The sequence below is a fragment of the Gopherus evgoodei genome, chromosome 22 (genome assembly GCF_007399415.2).
Source record: "Gopherus evgoodei ecotype Sinaloan lineage chromosome 22, rGopEvg1_v1.p, whole genome shotgun sequence".
Lineage (NCBI taxonomy): Eukaryota > Metazoa > Chordata > Testudines > Testudinidae > Gopherus > Gopherus evgoodei.
Genome location: NC_044343.1, coordinates 12803154 through 12821333, shown reverse-complemented (window position 1 = coordinate 12821333; position 18180 = coordinate 12803154). Strand labels below are relative to the sequence as shown.

At 48.8% G+C, this 18180-nt stretch overlaps 2 protein-coding genes and 1 long non-coding RNA gene across 7 annotated transcripts in view; 1 reads left to right on the top strand and 2 right to left on the bottom strand.

The window, feature by feature from the left end:
- Positions 1 to 7303, bottom strand: part of FZR1 (fizzy and cell division cycle 20 related 1) — a 36421-nt gene extending 29118 nt beyond the window's left edge. For 2 of the 5 annotated variants that reach the window (XM_030540224.1, XM_030540225.1), the window contains exons 1-2: positions 7195 to 7303; positions 3924 to 4035 (exon numbers count right to left, since the gene is read on the bottom strand). The gene's annotated coding sequence lies outside the window, so the exon portion shown is untranslated. Of the gene's footprint in view, positions 1 to 3923; positions 4036 to 5581; positions 5615 to 7194 lie in introns of those variants that run through there. The other 3 variants (XM_030540223.1, XM_030540226.1, XM_030540227.1) reach the window with 2 other exon arrangements.
- Positions 7304 to 10068: 2765 nt separating this feature from the next.
- LOC115638733 lies at positions 10069 to 12940 on the bottom strand. Its single transcript, XR_003997515.1, has 3 exons — positions 12771 to 12940; positions 12303 to 12368; positions 10069 to 11372 (listed from the first exon to the last, which is right to left on the bottom strand). It is a non-coding gene; the product is annotated as an uncharacterized LOC115638733 (long non-coding RNA).
- Positions 12941 to 12973: 33 nt separating this feature from the next.
- LOC115638732 (protein ANTAGONIST OF LIKE HETEROCHROMATIN PROTEIN 1-like) lies at positions 12974 to 16796 on the top strand. Its single transcript, XM_030540683.1, has 2 exons — positions 12974 to 13185; positions 14878 to 16796. The coding sequence occupies exons 1-2, from the start codon at positions 13057 to 13059 to the stop codon at positions 15994 to 15996; spliced, it is 1248 nt and encodes a 415-aa protein (XP_030396543.1). The 5' UTR covers positions 12974 to 13056; the 3' UTR covers positions 15997 to 16796.
- The last annotated feature ends 1384 nt before the right edge of the window (positions 16797 to 18180 follow it).

The following is an 18180-nucleotide window of genomic DNA, read 5'->3' as shown; positions in this document are numbered from 1 at the left end:
TTTTTACTTATACTGACGCCTATCCATTAGGAAATGAACTTAAATACCTCCCACACACACATTTTGCATAAGCCACTGGGCAGAAAAAAGGAAATGAAAGTTTTGTGAGTAATGACACAAGATGAGTAAAAACAAACTGATGATGTGGTTCTTGTTTGGTCATAGACCACCAAACTCTACAGAATTTGTGTTTGTTGTATAGTAGAAACGCAGAGTTATCAACACCAGACTTACAAACTGACTGGTCAACCACACACCTCATTTGGAACTGGAAGTACTCAATCAGGCAGCAGAGACCCAAAAAACTCACACCACCCTGCAAATACTGTATAGTCAAACAAACTAATTAAAAAAAAGGGAAATTTTTAAAAAAAGATTTGACAAGGTAAGGGGACTGTTTCTGTGCTTCTTTCAATTAAATTAAGATCTTAAAAGCAGCAGTTTTCTTCCGCATTGTAAAGTTTCAAAGCAGTATTAAGTCAATGTTCTGTGCAGCAGCAGTCAAAAAAGCGAACAGAACGTTGGGAATCATTAAGAAAGGGATGGATAATAAGACAAAAAATATATTGCCTCTATATAAATCCATGGTACACCCACACCTTGAATACTGCGTGCAGATGTGGTCGCCTCATCTTTAAAAAAAAAAAAAAAAAGATATATTGGACTTGAAAAAGGTTCAGAAAAGGGCAACAAAAATGATTAGGGGTATGGAATGGCTTCTGTATGAGGAGAGATTAATAAGACTGGGACGTTTTGGCTTGGAAAAGGGATGACTAAGGGGGGATATGATAGAGGTCTATAAAATCATGACTGGTGTAGAGAAAGTAGATAAGGACATGTTGTTCACTACTTCTCATAATCCCAAATGAAACTAATAGGCAGCAGGTTTTAAACAACCAAAAGAAAATCTTTTTTCACACAACACACAGTAAGCTAGTGGAACTCCTTGCCAGAGGATGTTTTGAAGGCCAAGACAATGACAGGGTTCAAAAAAGATCTAGATAATTTCATGGAGGACAGGTCCATCAATGGCTATTAGCCAGGATGGGCAGGGATTGTGTTTGCCAGAAGCTGGGAATGGGCGACAGGATGGATCACTTGATTACCTGTTCTGTTCATTCCCTCTGGGGCACCTGGCATTGGCCACTGTCAGAAGACTGGATACTCTGCTAGATGGGCCTTTGATCTGACCCAGTATGGCCGTTCTTATATTCTAAGCTTTTAAAAGAACATAATGTTTTGTTCAGAGTTACAACCAACCTCCATTCCGGAGATGTTCGTAACTCTGCGGTTCTACTGTATACAGTACAATCCCATTTATCCAAGGGGATCTGGCTGATTGTGTGTACTAATACTCAAGTAGCACTTTTGACAGACGTTGAGGGAAAAAACAGTTACTGCATGGATAACCATGCATCCTAGAGATGTCATGTTTTGAAGGAAACATTGTCTCCTGGCCTGTACATTCCAGGACTACATTATCTTGCTTTACTGGAATCACCTGATATATGTTTCTTTTACACCACAACTGCCACATGCAGTCTTATGTACAAGCCCCATGTGTCTAATTGTACTGTTATCCCAAATACTCACATGCATATACTGTAAAAAATGAGCTCCATGAAGGCATTACAAGAGTTTTTATCCAGACAATTATATTTTGTACTTTTTGTTTTCTAATGCCTCATGGATATGAGTCAACAGTGTGCCCTTGTTGCCAAGAAGGCTAACAGCATTTTGGGCTGTATAAGTAGGGGCACTGCCAGCAGATTGAGGAACGTGAACATTCCCCTCTATTGGTGAGGCCTCATCTGGAGTACTATGTCCAGTTTTGGTCCCACACTACAAGAAGGATGTGAAAAAATTGAAAAAAAGAGTCCAGCGGAGGGCAACAAAAATGATCAGGGGGCTGGAGCACATGACTTATGAGGACAGCCTGGGGGAACTGGGATTGTTTAGTCTGGAGAAGAATGAGGGGGGATTTGATAGCTGCTTTCAACTACTTGAAGGGGGGTTCCAAAGAGGATGGATCTCGACTGTTCTCAGTGGAAGCAGATGACAGAACAAGGAGTAATGGTCTCAAGTTGCATTGGAGGTGGTTTAGGTTGGATATTAGAAAAAGTTTTTCACTAGGAGGGTGGTGAAGCACTGGAATGGGTTCCCTAGGGAGGTGGTGGAATCTCCTTCCTTAGAGGTTTTTAAGGTCAGGCTTGACAAAGCCCTGGCTGGGATGATTTAGTTGGGGATTGGTCCTGCTCTGAGCAGGGGGTTGGACTAGATGACCTGAGATCCCTTCCAACCCTGATATTCTATGATTCTCTGAGGAAAAAAGTACATAGAACTGTTAACAGTGCTATCCTAAGAAAACAAGTCTGCTGTATTGTAATTGAGTCTTACCAGACACCTGCAAATCTAAACCAAAACTGTAAAATGCACCAAGTCTGTAATTCTTGTAGAATGTTGCTGAAAAGCAAGCCATAAAAAAACTAAAACAAAAAACAGAACACACCTGATGTTTTAACTACTTAGAATAAAATCCAGTCCCAGCCATAAAGAAAAACAATAAGTCACAGCATTTATATAAATGCAGCAGCCCCAACCCACAACTCACAAAATTCTATTTGTACATAAAACACAATTTTTAAATGTGAGAAACTTATCAGGATGGGAATTACTATTAGTGATGAACTCTTAAGCATGAAGCACTGTGCTAGCATCAAACACACTATTTCAATAACACTCAGCACTTCTTCCCAGGAAAGTGAGCACAGTGCCTTCAGAGAGCTACAAATCAAGTAAAATTAATTTAAAGAATAAAATGTTAAGATTGGGGCTTTGTCAAATTCCTCCAAAATCTATCTAAGAGGTTTCATTTAGTTTTAGTGACTATTCCAAAGGAAGACTCTCCATCTACCGTAAAATAAAAGAAGCTGAGTTTAGGACTTCTAGAGCTATGAATTACAGAACTTGTGCACCACCTCCTAAAAAAAACCATTCTAATCTTAAAACAAATGAAAGGGGGAGAATGGTTAGTAAGGAGACTGACAATAAGCTAGAGAGACCAGGTGGGTGAAGTAACATCCTCCACTGGTGAAAGAAGCAAGCTGTCAATCTTACACAGAGCTCTTCTTCAGGTCTGGAAAAGCTAGAGAGTCCCTTCCCTCTAGGTTGCTTGTTTATATACAGCCTAGGGGCTAATGACAGTATGTTGTTGTCTTCTGATGGCTGTCCAGTGGTTTATGGGAACTCAATTTGGGTCTAGTCCCCAGCTGACAAGTATTCACCTCACGAAAACCACCATCACAATTACCACCATTGTTAGCAGTTTTGGCAATGAAACCAAGGATTGAAGAGGCCACAGAAACTGAATTACCCTTTTCGCTTCTAACAGAGACTCTTTCCAAGTGTGGCTGAGGTACATTGGCTGGGTAGGGAGGCCTCAAAATAGAAGTCTATTAGCTTTGTTTTGGTTTAGATGTACGTATACCACATTTCATTCCCTTAGTAACATGGATGCACCATATATCTGCTCAAGGACCTGTCTGGATTCTTGTAGTACATTTCAATATCATAACCATTGTTCACAAGGACTGATTAGGGTAGAAATGAGAACAGCAGAAGACACATGCATGCAGACAAGCAAATCTAACACACTAAGACCTCGTCTACACTGCCACTTTACAGCGCTGAAACTGTCTCACTCAGGGGTGTGAAAAAAAAACAGCAGCATCCCTGTGCACTGCAAATTTCAGCGCTGTAAAGTGGTAGTGTAGGCAGTGCAGCAGTGCTGGGAGCTACTCCCCTCATGGGGGTGGGTTTTTTACAGCACTGGGAGAGTTCTCTCCCAGCACTGGTGCCGCAACTACACAGCCATGTTAAAACGCTGCCACAGCAGCACTTTAACATTGCTAGTGAAGACATACCTTAAGTGTGCTGCCCTTCTTAAAGAGACTAATAGATATTCCAGTGTGACAATTTTTAACAGCTGTTTTTAAGCAAGATTAAATTTTGAGCCTATCCACTTTGACAGCATCCCTATAAAAAAGGAAATAGTTTTGTGTTATTGCATGGTGCTGGCTTGATACTCTTGGAGAGTAGAATCCTCTATTTGTAGAATTGATACAGTACAGGCAGCAGTAGCACAAGTTTCCCTCACACTGCCCCATCGCTAGGTCTAAGAAGCAAATTCAGTCTCTAATGGCCCAGTCCAGTCTTGGTCTTTCTGCCAAGATGGCCAACTAAACTGACAGACAGTGCCAAACGTGTTGCTATTTTTCATAACACGGACACTTGTCACACCAGCACCTGGACCCATTCATTTCACAGAGGATGCTGAAAATGCAAGAAAACAATTTTTGGCTCCCAGGCTCAATACACAAGGATCCATGTTTGAAAATAGTGTTGACACACTAGTCAAAATCAGCCCCTTCTTAAACTCAGTTTGACTATCATTGACACCAAACCCCTTCCAAAAACACATTCACAAGTAGCTGATGTGTACAGGAAATAAGCGCATTTAAAGAAAACATTCAGATACATAGTGCAACCGTATAGCCGAAAGTCTTGTTGATTACTATAAAGTAGGGCTGTTAATTAATGCAGTTAACTCATGTGATTAACTAAAAAAAATTAAATCGGGATTACAAAAATTGATTGTGATTAATCACCGTTTTAATCACACTGTTAAACAATAGAATACCAATTGAAATGTATTACATATTTTGGATGTTTCTCTACATTTTCAAATATATTGGATTTCAATTACAACACAGAATACGAAGTGCACAGTGCTCATTTTATATTATTTTTATTACAAATATCTGCACTGTAAAAATGACAAAAGAAATAATATTCACCTCATACAAGTACTGCAGTGCAATCTCCTTATGGTGAAAATGTAACTTACAAATGTAGATTTTTTTGTTACCTAGCAGCACTCAAAACAAAACAATGTAAAATTTCAGAGCCTACAAGTCCACTTAGTCCTAATTATTATTCAGCCAATCGCTAAGACAAACAAGTTTGTTTACATTTAAGGGAGAAAATGCTGCCTGCTTATTTACAATGTCACCTGAAAGCGAGAACAGATGTTTGCATGGCACTTTTGTAGCCGCTATTACAAGGTATTTATGTGCCAGATATGATAAACATTCATATGCCCTTTCATGCTTCAGCCACCATTCCACAGGACATGCTTCCATGAGGATGAGGCTTGTTAAAAAAAAATTAAGCGTTAATTAAATTTTGACTGAACTCCTCGAGGGAGACTAGTACGTCTACTCGCAGTCTGAGAGTATATTTCACATTACAGCAGTCTCGGATGATGACCCAGCACATGCTGTTCGTTTTAAGAACACTTTCATGCCGATTTGACAAAACGCAAAGAAGGTACCAATGCGAGATTTCTAAAGATAGCTACAGCACTCAACCTAAGGTTTAAGACTCTGAAGTGCTTTCCAAAATCTGAGAGGGACGAGGTGTGGAGCATGCTTTCAGAAGTATTAAAAGAGCCACACTGTGATACGGAAACTACAGAACCTGAACCACCAAAAAAAATAAAAATAAAAATAAAAAAATCAACCTTCTGCTGGTAGCATCGGATTCAAGATGATGAAAGTGAACATGCATCAGTCTGCACTGCTTTGAATCGTTATTGAGTAGAACCTGTCATCAGCATGGATGCATGTCCTCTGGAATGGTTGCTGAAGATGAAGGGACATATGAATCTTTAGCACATCTGGCATGTAACTATCTTGCAACGCCGGCTAAAACAGTGCCATGCGAATGCCCGTTCATCTTTCAGGTGATCCTGTAAACAAGAAGTGGGCAGCATTATCTTCTTTAAATGTAAACAAACTTGTCTGTCTGAGTAACTGGCTAAACAAGAAGTAGGACTGAGTAGACTTGTAGACTAACATTTTATATTGTTTTATTTTTAATGCATTTTTTGCACATAATTCTACATTTGTAAGTTCAACTTTCATGATAAAGAGATTGCACTACAATACTTGTATGAAGTGAACTAAAAATACTATTTCTTTTGTTACAGAAAATATTTGTAATGAAAAATAAACATAAAGTGAACACTGTACACTTTGTATTCTGTGTTGTAACAGAAATCAATATTTGAAAATGTAGAAAGCATCCAAATTTTTTTTAAAAAACGGTATTCTGTTATTAACAACAGGATTAATCACAATTATTATTTGTAATTACTTGAAAGCCCTACCTTAAAGAGATGAGAACTACTTCTGTACATTTTAAATCTTAAATAAATCATCCCCAAAGTACGACAGGGCACTGCATTAGCTCCGCTGGAACAGATCTGTGTAAAGCCAACCTGAATAAGGAGGCCCTGTGCACATCTGCCAGCCAAACAGTGCCCAGAGTCAGGTCGAGGGGAGGGCAGGCTAGGCCCCGAAAAGAAACCTGTGGGCCCCTACATCATGTTTGCTGGGGCCCCACTCCGCCCATTTCACCTGCCTTACAACCATTCCTGGGGCCCCGGAGCTCAGGGCACTGGCTCAAGTGACCCCTTTCGCTCCCCCCCGGCCGAGCCGTGATTTAGGTGGGGAGAGGGGCTAACCTGGATCTACACCCCCCAGCACACAAAGAGCCCGGCACCCCCGCGCCCCCGTGGTGAGGAGGGTCCCGAGCCCCTCCGCCCCCCAAGGCCCGAGCCCCCACGGGAGGGAGACCCGGGCCCCTCCGCCCCCCAAGGCCCGAGCCCCCACCCCCCACCGGAGGGAGACCCAGGCCCCTCCGCCCCCCAAGGCCCGATCCCCCACCCCCCACGGGAGGGAGACCCGGGCCCCTCCGCCCCCCAAGGCCCGAGCCCCCACGGGAGGGAGACCCGGGCCCCTCCGCCCCCCAAGGCCCGAGCCCCCACGGGAGGGAGACCCGGGCCCCTCCGCCCCCCAAGGCCCGAGCCCCCACGGGAGGGAGACCCGGGCCCCTCCGCCCCCCAAGGCCCGAGCCCCCACCCCCCACGGGAGGGAGACCCGGGCCCCTCCGCCCCCCAAGGCCCGAGCCCCCACCCCCCACCGGAGGGGACCCGGGCCCCTCCGCCCCCCAAGGCCCGAGCCCCCACCCCCCACCGGAGGGAGACCCGGGCCCCTCCGCCCCCCAAGGCCCGAGCCCCCACCCCGGGAGAGAGGTCCCCCCGGAGACAGCCGGGCGCAGCCCCTCACCTACCCAGCCAGCCCGGCCGCTGCTCCGCCTCCTCCTGTCACTCTCCGCCGGCCTCAGCCCTCAGCGCTCCCCAATATGGCGGCCGCTCCTGCCCGGCCCCTGCGCTCCCCGCGGCTCCGCCCCCTCCCCGCGCGGTGCATCACGGGAGCCTCCTCCCCCTCGCCCCGTTCGAATCAATACAGGAAGGAGGAGATACGCTGGTTGCCCATAGCAACCACTGAGGCCTAGCGGCGCCGGGCCGAGCCTCCATTTAAAGACTTTCCGCCCGGGGGCAGGGGGAGGGGGGAGAGTTTCTGGGGGATGGGTTCGGGCCTGGGCTGGAGTTTGGGGCCTGGTGGGAGGTTGTGGAGCCGGGGCTGCTTTTGGGGCCTAGCGGGAAGTTGGGGGTTTCAGGGGGCTGGTGGAGGTTATGGGGCCGGATGTGGGTTTGGGGAGTTGTAGGGCTGGGGGTTGGTTTGGGGGAGCTGGAGAGGAGTTGTGGGGCTGGAGGACTGGGGTGCCATTGTGGGTTCAGGGGGGTGGGGTTGGGGTGTTGTGGGGCTGGGAAGTGGGTTCAGGGAGGTGGGGTTGTGGGGCTGGGTTCAGGGGGCTGGCAGAGGTTATGGGGCTGGATGTGGGTTTGGGGGCCTGTTGGGGTGGTGGGCCCTGGGGTGGGTTTGGGGGGTAGTTGGGGGGTTGGAGGACTGGGGTGCCATTGTGGGTTCAAGGGGGTGGGTTCAGTGGGGTGGGGGATTGTGGGTTCAGGGGGCTGGCAGAGGTTATGGGGCTTGATGTGGGTTTGGGGGTCTGTTGGGGTATTGTGGGCCCTGGGGTGGGTTTGGGGGGTAGTTGGGGGGTTGGAGGACTGGGGTGCCATTGTGGGTTCAAGGGGATGGGGTTGGGGGGTGGTGGGGCTGGGGGGTGGGTTCAGTGGGGTGGGGGATTGTGGGTGTGAGGGGCTGGCAGGGGGTTGTGGGCCCATCGCTGGGTTTGGGGCCTGGCAGGGATGGGGGTGGCCCATTGAGAACTAGTACACAATTCATCATCATCTCCATGGCATGGTTGCCATAGTGCCGGTGAGGCAGTAATGAGAACCGCCAGGTGATGCCCCCTGCTCATGTTGCTGGCTGGGCCCAATTTATAAAAGCAGAGCCAGGCCTGTGTGGACATAGCAGAGGTCTGAGAGCAGGGGTTGTATTCTACCACCCAGTCTCCCTCCCTGGCATTGGCAACTGGCCTTTCACAGCGCCTGGCACTGGTGCATGCGCTGCTCCTGCAGAAGCCTGGGGCAATGGTTACTCGACAGCCCAGCCATGGCATATACCAGGACCTGATGTATCTGTGCAGGAAGGCGCCAGAAGATCTAGCTTAGCGCAGCAGACCCAGTGTTATCAGCTCTTATGATTTTATTGCAACTCGCCAATATTTGTTTCCGAAAAGGCCTGTTTCTGCAGTCACATGATTACATGAAAATCTCAACTGTATTTATTTTTTTGCAGTAAGTTTATAGTGATCAGGATTATAGAGGAAAAAGGGGAAAATGTGACCTGAGAGAACCTTAAAGACTCAGAAACCTGAAAACAAATAAAAAGAACCCAATATTTATTATTAAAATCTCATGAATTTTGAGCCAATCTCATGATGGGTTGGGACACGACTCATGATTTTTGAATGCTTGGGGTTGGCAATTCTGCAAGATGCTGCCATCTTCTTTGGCTGTATGCGATCTGTGGGAAACCCCATGTTGGTGCTCAGTGCAATGTAGCAAAAAGTCCCTCCAGGCACAGCTGTATGACATCTGTGATGCTGTGGCACTGAAAACCTCCGTCTCTCTTTAAGTATCGTATGGTGAATGCCTATCTAATGATCTAAAATGAGAGGGACGGTGCATCTTCATTCCCTGTGCTCTGAAAGTTCATACTGGCACGGTTTTGGCTTCTGATGTCAAAGCAAGTTTTCCTGAGAGCTCAGAATCCAATAAGAATTTCAGGACTGCCAACACTGGCAATTTTACAGTGAATTTAAGAAATTATTAGCTGCTTTCCCATGATGCTCCCAGCCATACCTGGAATAGCCTGCAGCTCAGGAATTTGGGCTTAGCTTTCTGTCGTACATTCTGTAGCCAGCAGAGGCTGCTGGTCTCTGCCTCCCCCATCAAGAGGCGCTGTATGGGGATGGAGCTGGTGTGAAGGCAGTGAGGGACAGCTAGCTACTGGACCACTATTCTTTTCCTGCAGGAGGCCACATAGGGAATGTGGTAAAAGTGCTACCTGTGAAGGAACTCACAGCACTGGTTTGCAGACATTGCCAGCAGTGGGTGCTAAAAGGGTGGGTATAAGAGAAGTGGCTGTAGTGGAAACTCTTAGCTCCTCAAGTATCAGCCTCTTCCAGCAGGAGTCAGTGCACAAGGTCCAGGGCTGAGCTCAGCCAGGATTCCTCACAGTCCCCAGCTGTGAGCCAGGTGGTGAATTTCAGGATCAAAATAGTCAGTGACCTGTTGTGTCAAGATGGCTCTGGCTGGGTTTGGTAAATGTATGGGGGTGAAAAGAGGTGAAATATTTTATATGCCCAAACAATATAGATCTGTAACATCTACATTCTTTTATAGCAGAGTAGCTATGCTAGTCTCTGCCATATGCTAGCATTACACTGACTACAGAAGATACGCTGGAAATTATTTTGGTTTTGCTTGAGTTCTTTTTATTGCTCTGATCAATAAACTGAACCAATATGGTTTCCATATTTAATAAAGGACTGACACCCAAGCTCTGGCAGTTACTCAAATTCAGATCCTTACTCAAGACCCAAAAAGCCAGCCAGTGCCTTAGCCTCGATGATTAATAAATCAGAGAAAACTGTTTATTCATTTAAAATAATTCATGTGACTTAGAACCATCATGATATCCCAGTCCCTAATATGTACAGCTGCATGATCTGATGCTGTCGCACTCAACCCTACTCTTTCCCAAATTCTGGGTGCATTAGAGAGAGGAGGGGGGAGAGATGATATCCAAATTCTGAGTGGGGATAAGGGTCTGGGTTCTGTGCAAGTCATGAGGTAGGAGGTAATTTGGATCTAGGTTCTGCATGTACGTTTCAGGGGAGAATCTGCAAGCCAGTTGGGAGGAATCAAAATCCAAGTTCTGGGTGCAAGCCGAAGGGGAATTGGGATATGAATTCTCGGTGCAGATCAGGAGGAGATTTAGGGTGTGCATTCTGTGTGCAGGTCAGGGGAGGGAAAGAAATCACTATCTGAGCTCTGGTAGATGGGGTGGGCAGAAATCAGGATCCAAGTTCCAGCTGCAGTGTGTTCTCATCTCCTTCTATCCTGGGCAACACTGCAGGGCCCATTTGGCTGCCTAGGCACCCTGAGGCCAGCTGAAAACAAAGCTTAGCAGCAAGGGCCAGGAGATCAAAAATCAGACAGCCTTTCCTTCCTCCTCTTTGCCTGGCTCAGCCCAGTCCCTTGAAGGAGTAGGTGGCAAGGGAAGCCCTGACTTCCACTGATTAGGTAGGAGCCTCGGGTGAACAGGACATACATTCTCGAACAGGGGAGAAGTCCTGCTGAAATGAGTAGGGTTCTGCACAAGCCTGGTGGGGATCCAAGTGCAGAATTGGGGCCTTTGTCAGATTCTTTTATTTGTGTGGGGTTTACACAGAGCAGCTGGGGACAGAAAAACATGATGCAACGGGGGAGGGAGGAAAAGATATGTCAAAGCCACACACATTGGGAGGGATGAGACCAGAAACTACTTTTACTCACATTTTTTAAAAATTGACTGTTTTGCTTTAATCTTTGTAAACCCACTGGAAGATGAAAGACATGATACAAGTATGTGGAGTTTACAACATACCCTGAGGCACTTGGAAGGACACTATGTCCATGGACGCTGCATTATATTATACTTTGCACTGGGAAAAAAATTGGGACTGGAACTTGCTCTTCTGGTCATCCAGAAACATGCGCTTTCAAGACACTGGATCTTGTTCATTTGTTAGAATTCAGAATTGGCTGGCGAGGAAAAGCTCATCGTCCAAATTAATATTAATGAAAAACATGGTATTGTGCCATGTTCTCTTTTACATAGGATCCTTCACAATTCTCTCAGGCTGTGCTGCAAATTAAACACTTCCGTTAATCAGGATTCAGTCCATGACCAGTTTTTAGCATTTCACAGTTTATCCAGATGCTGGTTGTGCAGCTGCGAAGTAAAACAGAAATATACAAGACAGGCATTTTAAGCCCAATCCTATAAAGACTCTTGTTATTAACTTTAAGCACATGAGTCGACCCACAAAGTTCAGAACAGACCCACTGAGTCTGATGGAATCATCACAGTTCAGGGCAACTGCACTTGTATTCCTGATCTATGGTCCACTCCAGCAAGAGCACCCACTCTAGGCTCCTGGCTCCTCAGCCATCATCTCTCATGGGCAGAAACCAGCCTCTCTCCTGACTTGGGTTGTTCCAGGCGGCACAGTCCCCTGGGTACACAGTGAATTCCCCAGCAAGCCAGACAGCCTAACCTGGCCAGTGTCCGCACTTTGCTCTCTCCTCAGAGTCTGTGAACAGTTCTAATTGCCCACAGTTGGTTATAAGGTTCACTCAGCCCAAGCAAGCATATTTATTCATAAGGTGAAAGCATTACAAAGAAAACATATTCAAACACTAGAAGAACCCCCGAACCTGCTAATAAGCTTCCCAGACCTCACTCATGGAAGGACTTCCAACTAGGGTGACCAGATGTCCTGATTTTATAGATCCGATTTTTGGATCGTTTTCTTATATAAGCTACTATTACCCCCCACCCCCTGTCCCGCTTTTTCACATTTGCTGTCTGGTCACCCTACTTCCAACCTGTTCTAGGAAGGATTGGGGCACCCCATGCACAGAAGTCCTGAGTCAGTTTAAACTCAGGCTGTTTATCCAAAAGTCCTTTCTTTGTCTGTTGGTCTCTGGAGAATCCAGTCTGGATCAGTCCATGCAGCCTCTCCAGGTGGTGGCACCTCTCTGGAGGTGTTACAATCTGAGTGAATTTGGCTAATCAAACCCCCTTCCCCCCGACCCCCCCCCACACACTGTTCTTAGTTCCTGGAGAGCTCTGGTCACCCTTCCCCATGAAATTACTTACTGTCTCCAGCCGCCCATGGTACATGTACTCAATACAGTAAGATCTCCCAAGGATATTTCAGGATAGCTGTCAGGATTAAAATTAAGCAGATGCATAAATCTTTACAGGAGCGCTGCCCAAAACTAAGACTGTAGCGTTACCAGCCATCCATTCCGTTAACCCTTTGTTCAGGCCGGGATTTAGGTAAATCCTGTCTAATGCCTATAAGCAGCATTGGTGTACGAGTCAGTTTGGAAGGTAGAGAGTCAGAGAGAAGAACCACAGGGTCTGTCTGCATCTAGCTGCTCCAGGAGCAACCCCCTCATCCCCCTTCTTTGCAGCTGAGCCCTATCTCTCCTGTGCCGGGAGAGGCTTTGCAAAGTCCATCTCTCCAGCCCTTTAGTTTTTAAAAACAAATCGCCTCGGTGTTCACATGGGAGCAGCCAGCGAGCTGAAGCCTCCATTTAGGTTTTGTAAATAAATATTTACCCGGGAGCATCCGGAGAAATACTTGCATGTCCACGGGGGGGCTCGACTTCCCTGCAGGCTTCGCAACCCAACCATCGCAGCAGCGTGCGGGTGTCTGGCCCCCCGAGAGGGCACCTGGCCAGGCGAGCCCTGGGGGTGCCGAGCAGGCGCCTGCGGCGTGTCCCCGGGCGGCGCGGGAGGCGGAGACCCAGCAGAGGGAGCTCAGCTTGCGAGACGCCTTCTCCGCCCCTCGCCCGGGCTGCTCCGGCGGTTCCCTTCCCGCGGGGGCCGGGCTCCGGATTTGAAAATGCGGGAGTGGCTGGTGCTGCTGCTGTGCCTGGGGAGGAGGCGGGAGATGGCCGGCCGGGGGGCCGGGGCGGAGCGGGCAGCCTGGCTGCGGCAGTACTACACGCAGAGACAGAAGAGGCTGATGACGGTAAAGGCCTTGGCGGGGGCCGGGGTGTCCGGGCACCGAGCGCTCAGCTGGGCGGGTGCAGGGCCCGGGGAGAATCCAGGTGTGGCGCATCTGGGCGGCGGGGGTCGCGCTGACTTACGGGCTGATCGCGCTGGCAGGCCGCTGTGGGGTCAGACTGGGAACGGGGGAGACCAGGCCAGGGGCTGTACCAGAATTAGGGACGGAAGTGGGGGGGGCATGGAGTACAAAGAGGTGAGAAGGGAAATGAGGGGGCACAAGGAGAGTGGAGGAAAAGCTGTGTGTGTGTGTGTGTGTGTAATAATTTAACACTTTTAAACCCCACCCCCCATCTAGAAAACTTGGGCTGAGGGCACCAACCCCTCCAGGCAGAATAAAGCCCCTTCACTGTTATATTCGACTTTCGTTCCTATCCACAAGCTCAGCCAGGACCATGAGGCTGAATAAAGACTTTCCACCACCTTCTGTCTCCTAGAGCTTCAGGGCTTCCTTACTAATCACCAGCCCAGCTACCGGGTGGAATGGGCAGGTCCAATGCTGGTTACTGTAGCGTGACCAGATGTCCCGATTTTGGGGTCTTTTTCTTAGAGGGGCTTCTATTACCCCCCCCCCCCCGTTACGATTTTTCACACTTGCCATCTGGTCACCCAATGATTGTTTTGTTTTGTTGTATAATCCAATTTAAAAATAGCGATTAAACCTGAATGTTAAAACAAAATTAAAATGTACAAAACGTGGGAAAAGTTGAAACTGGAACATTGCGATTGACCCGAAACGGGTTTTCCCCCCAGAAAGTTCATTTTGTGGGCCACTTTGACTTTTCATCCCCAGTCGGAATGAAATGTTTTCAAATTTTCTGCAGAAGAGAAATTCCAAGTGTCACCCAGCTGTAGCGATGCCGTTCTGCCCGCCTGGAGTTCTCAGTGGGTTGCAGTGTTGTGTTTCACACCCTGCCTCGCCTGCTCCATGCTGGTAAACAGCGGCTGTGGTGCATCCCAAAGGGGGCTGGGGACGGAGAGAGGAGCGGGGCTAAAGGAGTTACCCAGAAAGAGAGAGAGGCAGGGTATGTATAACTGAGCTAAGAGGTGAAAACATTATCTAAAAGTTGTATATCACAGGCCTTTGACACTCATTGGGTGAAAGCTGATACAGGGCTGTAATAATACCCTGCTCTTACCTAGCACTCCTCATCCATGGATCTCAAAGTGCTTTACCAAGGAGGTCAGTATCATTGTTCTCATTTTACAGGTGGGGAAACTGAGGCACCAATAGGCAAAATGACTTGCTCAAAGTCACCCAGTAGGTTAGTGGTGGACCCAGGAAGAGAACCCAGGTGTCCAGTGCACCACCCACTAGGCCAGACACTCATTCAATTCAGTATTAGCTTGGCATTCATGTAGACAGCCTGATACAGGGGGCTGGGCTGAGTGCCAGGGATGGCTGAGCACCAAAGTCAACTCAGTGACTAACTGGGTGACCTTGAGCAAGTCACTTAACACCTTGTGTCAGTTTTCCCCCTGTGTCCAGTAGGGATGATGCTGACCCAATACCCAGGGATGCGGAGAGGATGAATTGATTGTGCAGCACATTGGTTGGTTGTAGATGCAGTGCTGTAACAGTGCTGAGCATTCTCACATTCCAGTATACGTGTCTGGAAGGAAATGCTGCCTCATGCCTGTAATTGTCAAATTTCAGCTGCTGATTGCCCGCCGGAGGAGATCTAGCTGTTACTTCCACCCACGCTCATGGCCCAGCTTCCGGAACGCTGACTGGTGGGAACAGGTGGTCCTGAAAGACTTCCAGCCTCGGGACTGGCTGGAGAAATTCCGAATGTCCAAGGAGACCTTCTTCTATGTCTGCAACCAGCTGCGACCCAAGCTGTCCCACCCGAGTACCCAGCCCCACCCCATGCTGCCTCTGGAGCAGCGGGTAGCCGTGGCCGTTTGGCACCTGGCCACCAATGTAGAGTACCAGACAATCAGCCCCCTCTTTGGGGTGGGTCCGTCCACAGTGCAGAACTGTGTCAAGGAGGTCAGCTACGCCATTGTGCTGCTGCTGAAGCCGCTCTACCTCCGGCTGCCCAGCGAGCAGGAGCTGGAGAACATGGTGCGCATCTTCAGTGCCCGCTGGGGATTCCCACACTGCATCGGTGCCTTGGACAGCCTCCATGTCCCCATCCATGCCCCTGCGCACCTCGGTGCCGACTACTGCAACAGCCAGCGCTGGCATTCTGTCCTCACGCAGGCCACGGTGGATGGGCTGGGTCAGTTCTGGGACATCTGCGCCGGCTTCCCTGGCAGCATGGCGAACAGCACTGTCCTGGAAAACTCCAGCTTGTGGGTGTTAGCCAGGGAGGGCCGCCTCTTCCCAACCCCCCTGAAACATTTCATGGGGAGGGCACAAAGGTACGTCCTGTTGGGAGATGCCTCTTACCCACTGCGGGACTGGATCCTCAAGCCTTACTCAGAAGACGGCACCCTCACCCCACAGCAGCTCCAGTTCAACTATCGCCTGAAGCGAGCCCACAGCGTGATCGAGAATGCCTTCCTGCGCCTCAAGGCCCGGTGGCAGTTCCTCCTGAAATGTGACGACTGCAGCCTGGACCTGCTGCCCACAGTCATCCTCGCCTGTTGCACCCTGCACAACGTGTGCGAGGCCCACGACAGCCCCTTCAATGATGAGTGGCTGGAGGTGCTAGAGCCCGCCGAGTTCTCAAAGCCCTGCCAGCCTGTGCCCGTGTCCATGGATGACAGCAGCGCCGAGGAAGTGCGAGAGCTGATGTGCGAATACTTTGAAAGCTACGGAGAAGGCTGATTGCTTCAAAGCAATGCCACGTGCGCTCCAGCTCTGAAACTTTCAGTAACTCTAGTACGTCTAACATTGCCCCAGCAATCAAAGGCTACTGAATGGGGACTGTGCACTGCCACATACTGCAGAGCCTTTTCCGTGGAATAAAGGTGGCTTGGGGGCTTGGGAAGGAGCCAGCCCTTCCCAGCTCAGTCACCAGTTCCAGTCTAGAGGAGGTCGGCCGCATTGTGCTACACCAGTCTTCGCTGTGGTGCTGCCAGGCAGCGGGATGGATTTCATGCCTTTGGATTCTGCCAGGGTTTAGACGATCTTGTGTCGTGGTTTGCGAGATGTAAATAAAACAGGGGGTCTAAGTCTGGACAGAAAGAGCGGTGCATATTTTTTTTGCTTTCTTTACAAATAAGTCGGGCTCAGTAGCTCAGGGCGATGGGGAAAGGACACGGAGCCTGTCACGTCTTGGTCCCTGGTATGAAGCCAGCCGAGGCTGCAGGCTGGCAGTCAGGGAAAGTTACCAGCTGCTGAGTTCTCAGTAGCCTGTGGGAAAAGGTGGGTGCATCTCAGTTCAGCAGACAGGCGTCCTTCACCCAGTGCTACTGTTCCTGTTGGCCCAGTGTCACCTGCATGGGCAGTCTCAGAAGCAAGCGCCTAGATGTCATGGTGATGGGTGCTCCAGAAACACATCAGCAGAAAGGCCAAAGGTTGGAATAGGCACTATTGTCTGAATCACAATAGCATCTGGAGGCCCCAGCCGAGGACAGGACCCAGAGATGCCAGTCCCTGCCCTGATGAGCTCACTGGCTGATAGGGTGACCAGACGTCCCGATAAAATCGGGGCTGTCGCGATATGTAGGTGTTTGTCCCGCATCCCGAGATTTCACTCCGCCGGCAGCATTTGGCTTATTTTCCCCCTCCGCCGGCAGACCCCCCCACCCCTCATGTGTCCCGATATTTTCTTCCTCTCATCTGGTCACCTACTGTCTGAACAGGCAAGATGCACACAAGGTGGGAGGGGAAATGACTTGCCTGAGGCCAGCAGCAGAGCTGGGGTAAGAATCCAGCAGTCAAGGATTCTCAGGCTAGCACCCTACCCACTAGACTGCACAACCTCCACGTTCCTCAGGTGGCTGAATTACCTTCCCAGCCTGAGGCTGAAGTTCCTGGCTAATGCTGAGGCTGCCTGTGCACTTGATGTCTCGGTGAGTCACTGTAGCTCTCCAGCTTGGCCCCCTTCAGGAGCACAGAAGCTGAGACAGCGGCGGGTGGGAAAAGCCCTGGGGTCACTTTAGGAGGTACGTGGTTTTCCACAAAGGTATCTGCCTGGCATGGCGGAACCTCTTCAGAGATGCTGCCTCCAGGTGAAATCATGTGATGAAGGAAATAACAACAAACAACATTGTGGGCCAGATTCAGCTGGGCCTCCAGCGAGTACAACTTCATTGCCTTCAGTGGAGTGACTCCCATTTGCATCAGGGCTGAGTTTAGCTGCACACATCTGTGGTTCTGCTTCTGCTGACACCCACCTCCTGTTTTGCCAGTCACGCTGCCTAGCATCATCATTCCTGGGGGGACACTAATAGACTCAGTCATTTCCATACCCCTACGTTTCTGCCTGCTGTCCAGAACTCACTTGTTTTGTGGAAATCTAGTGTTTTACTCCTACAATCTGAAAACAAGAATTTGGGACTTTAGCAATATCTGTGTCTGAAGGGCTGTGGATGTAGCAAGGGCGTTAACCTGAGTATCCAGACAAATTCCAATGAGGTAACTGCATTCTGCCTACCTGTGGCCCTGAGCCTGCAAAGAGTTACACATACGCATGGACAGACCCACTGAGTCCAAGCCTTAAGCCTCCAGGGTTGGAGTCTTTGATTTTTAAAACATGGCCGGATATTTGTCTGCTCATAGACTTGAAGTCAGAAAGAACTGGAAGGTGGTAAGGTGAGAGGGAATAGCCAGCATGGATTTGTAAAGAACAAATCATGTCAAACCAATCGGATAGCTTTCTTTGATAGGATAACGAGCCTTAGGATAAGGGAGAAGCGGTGGATGTGGTATACCTAGACTTTAGTAAGGCATTTGGTACAGTCTCGCATGATATTCTTATCGATAAACTAGGCAAATACAATTTAGATGGGGCTACAGAAAGGTGGGTGCATAACTGGCTGGATAACCGTACTCAGAGAGTAGTTA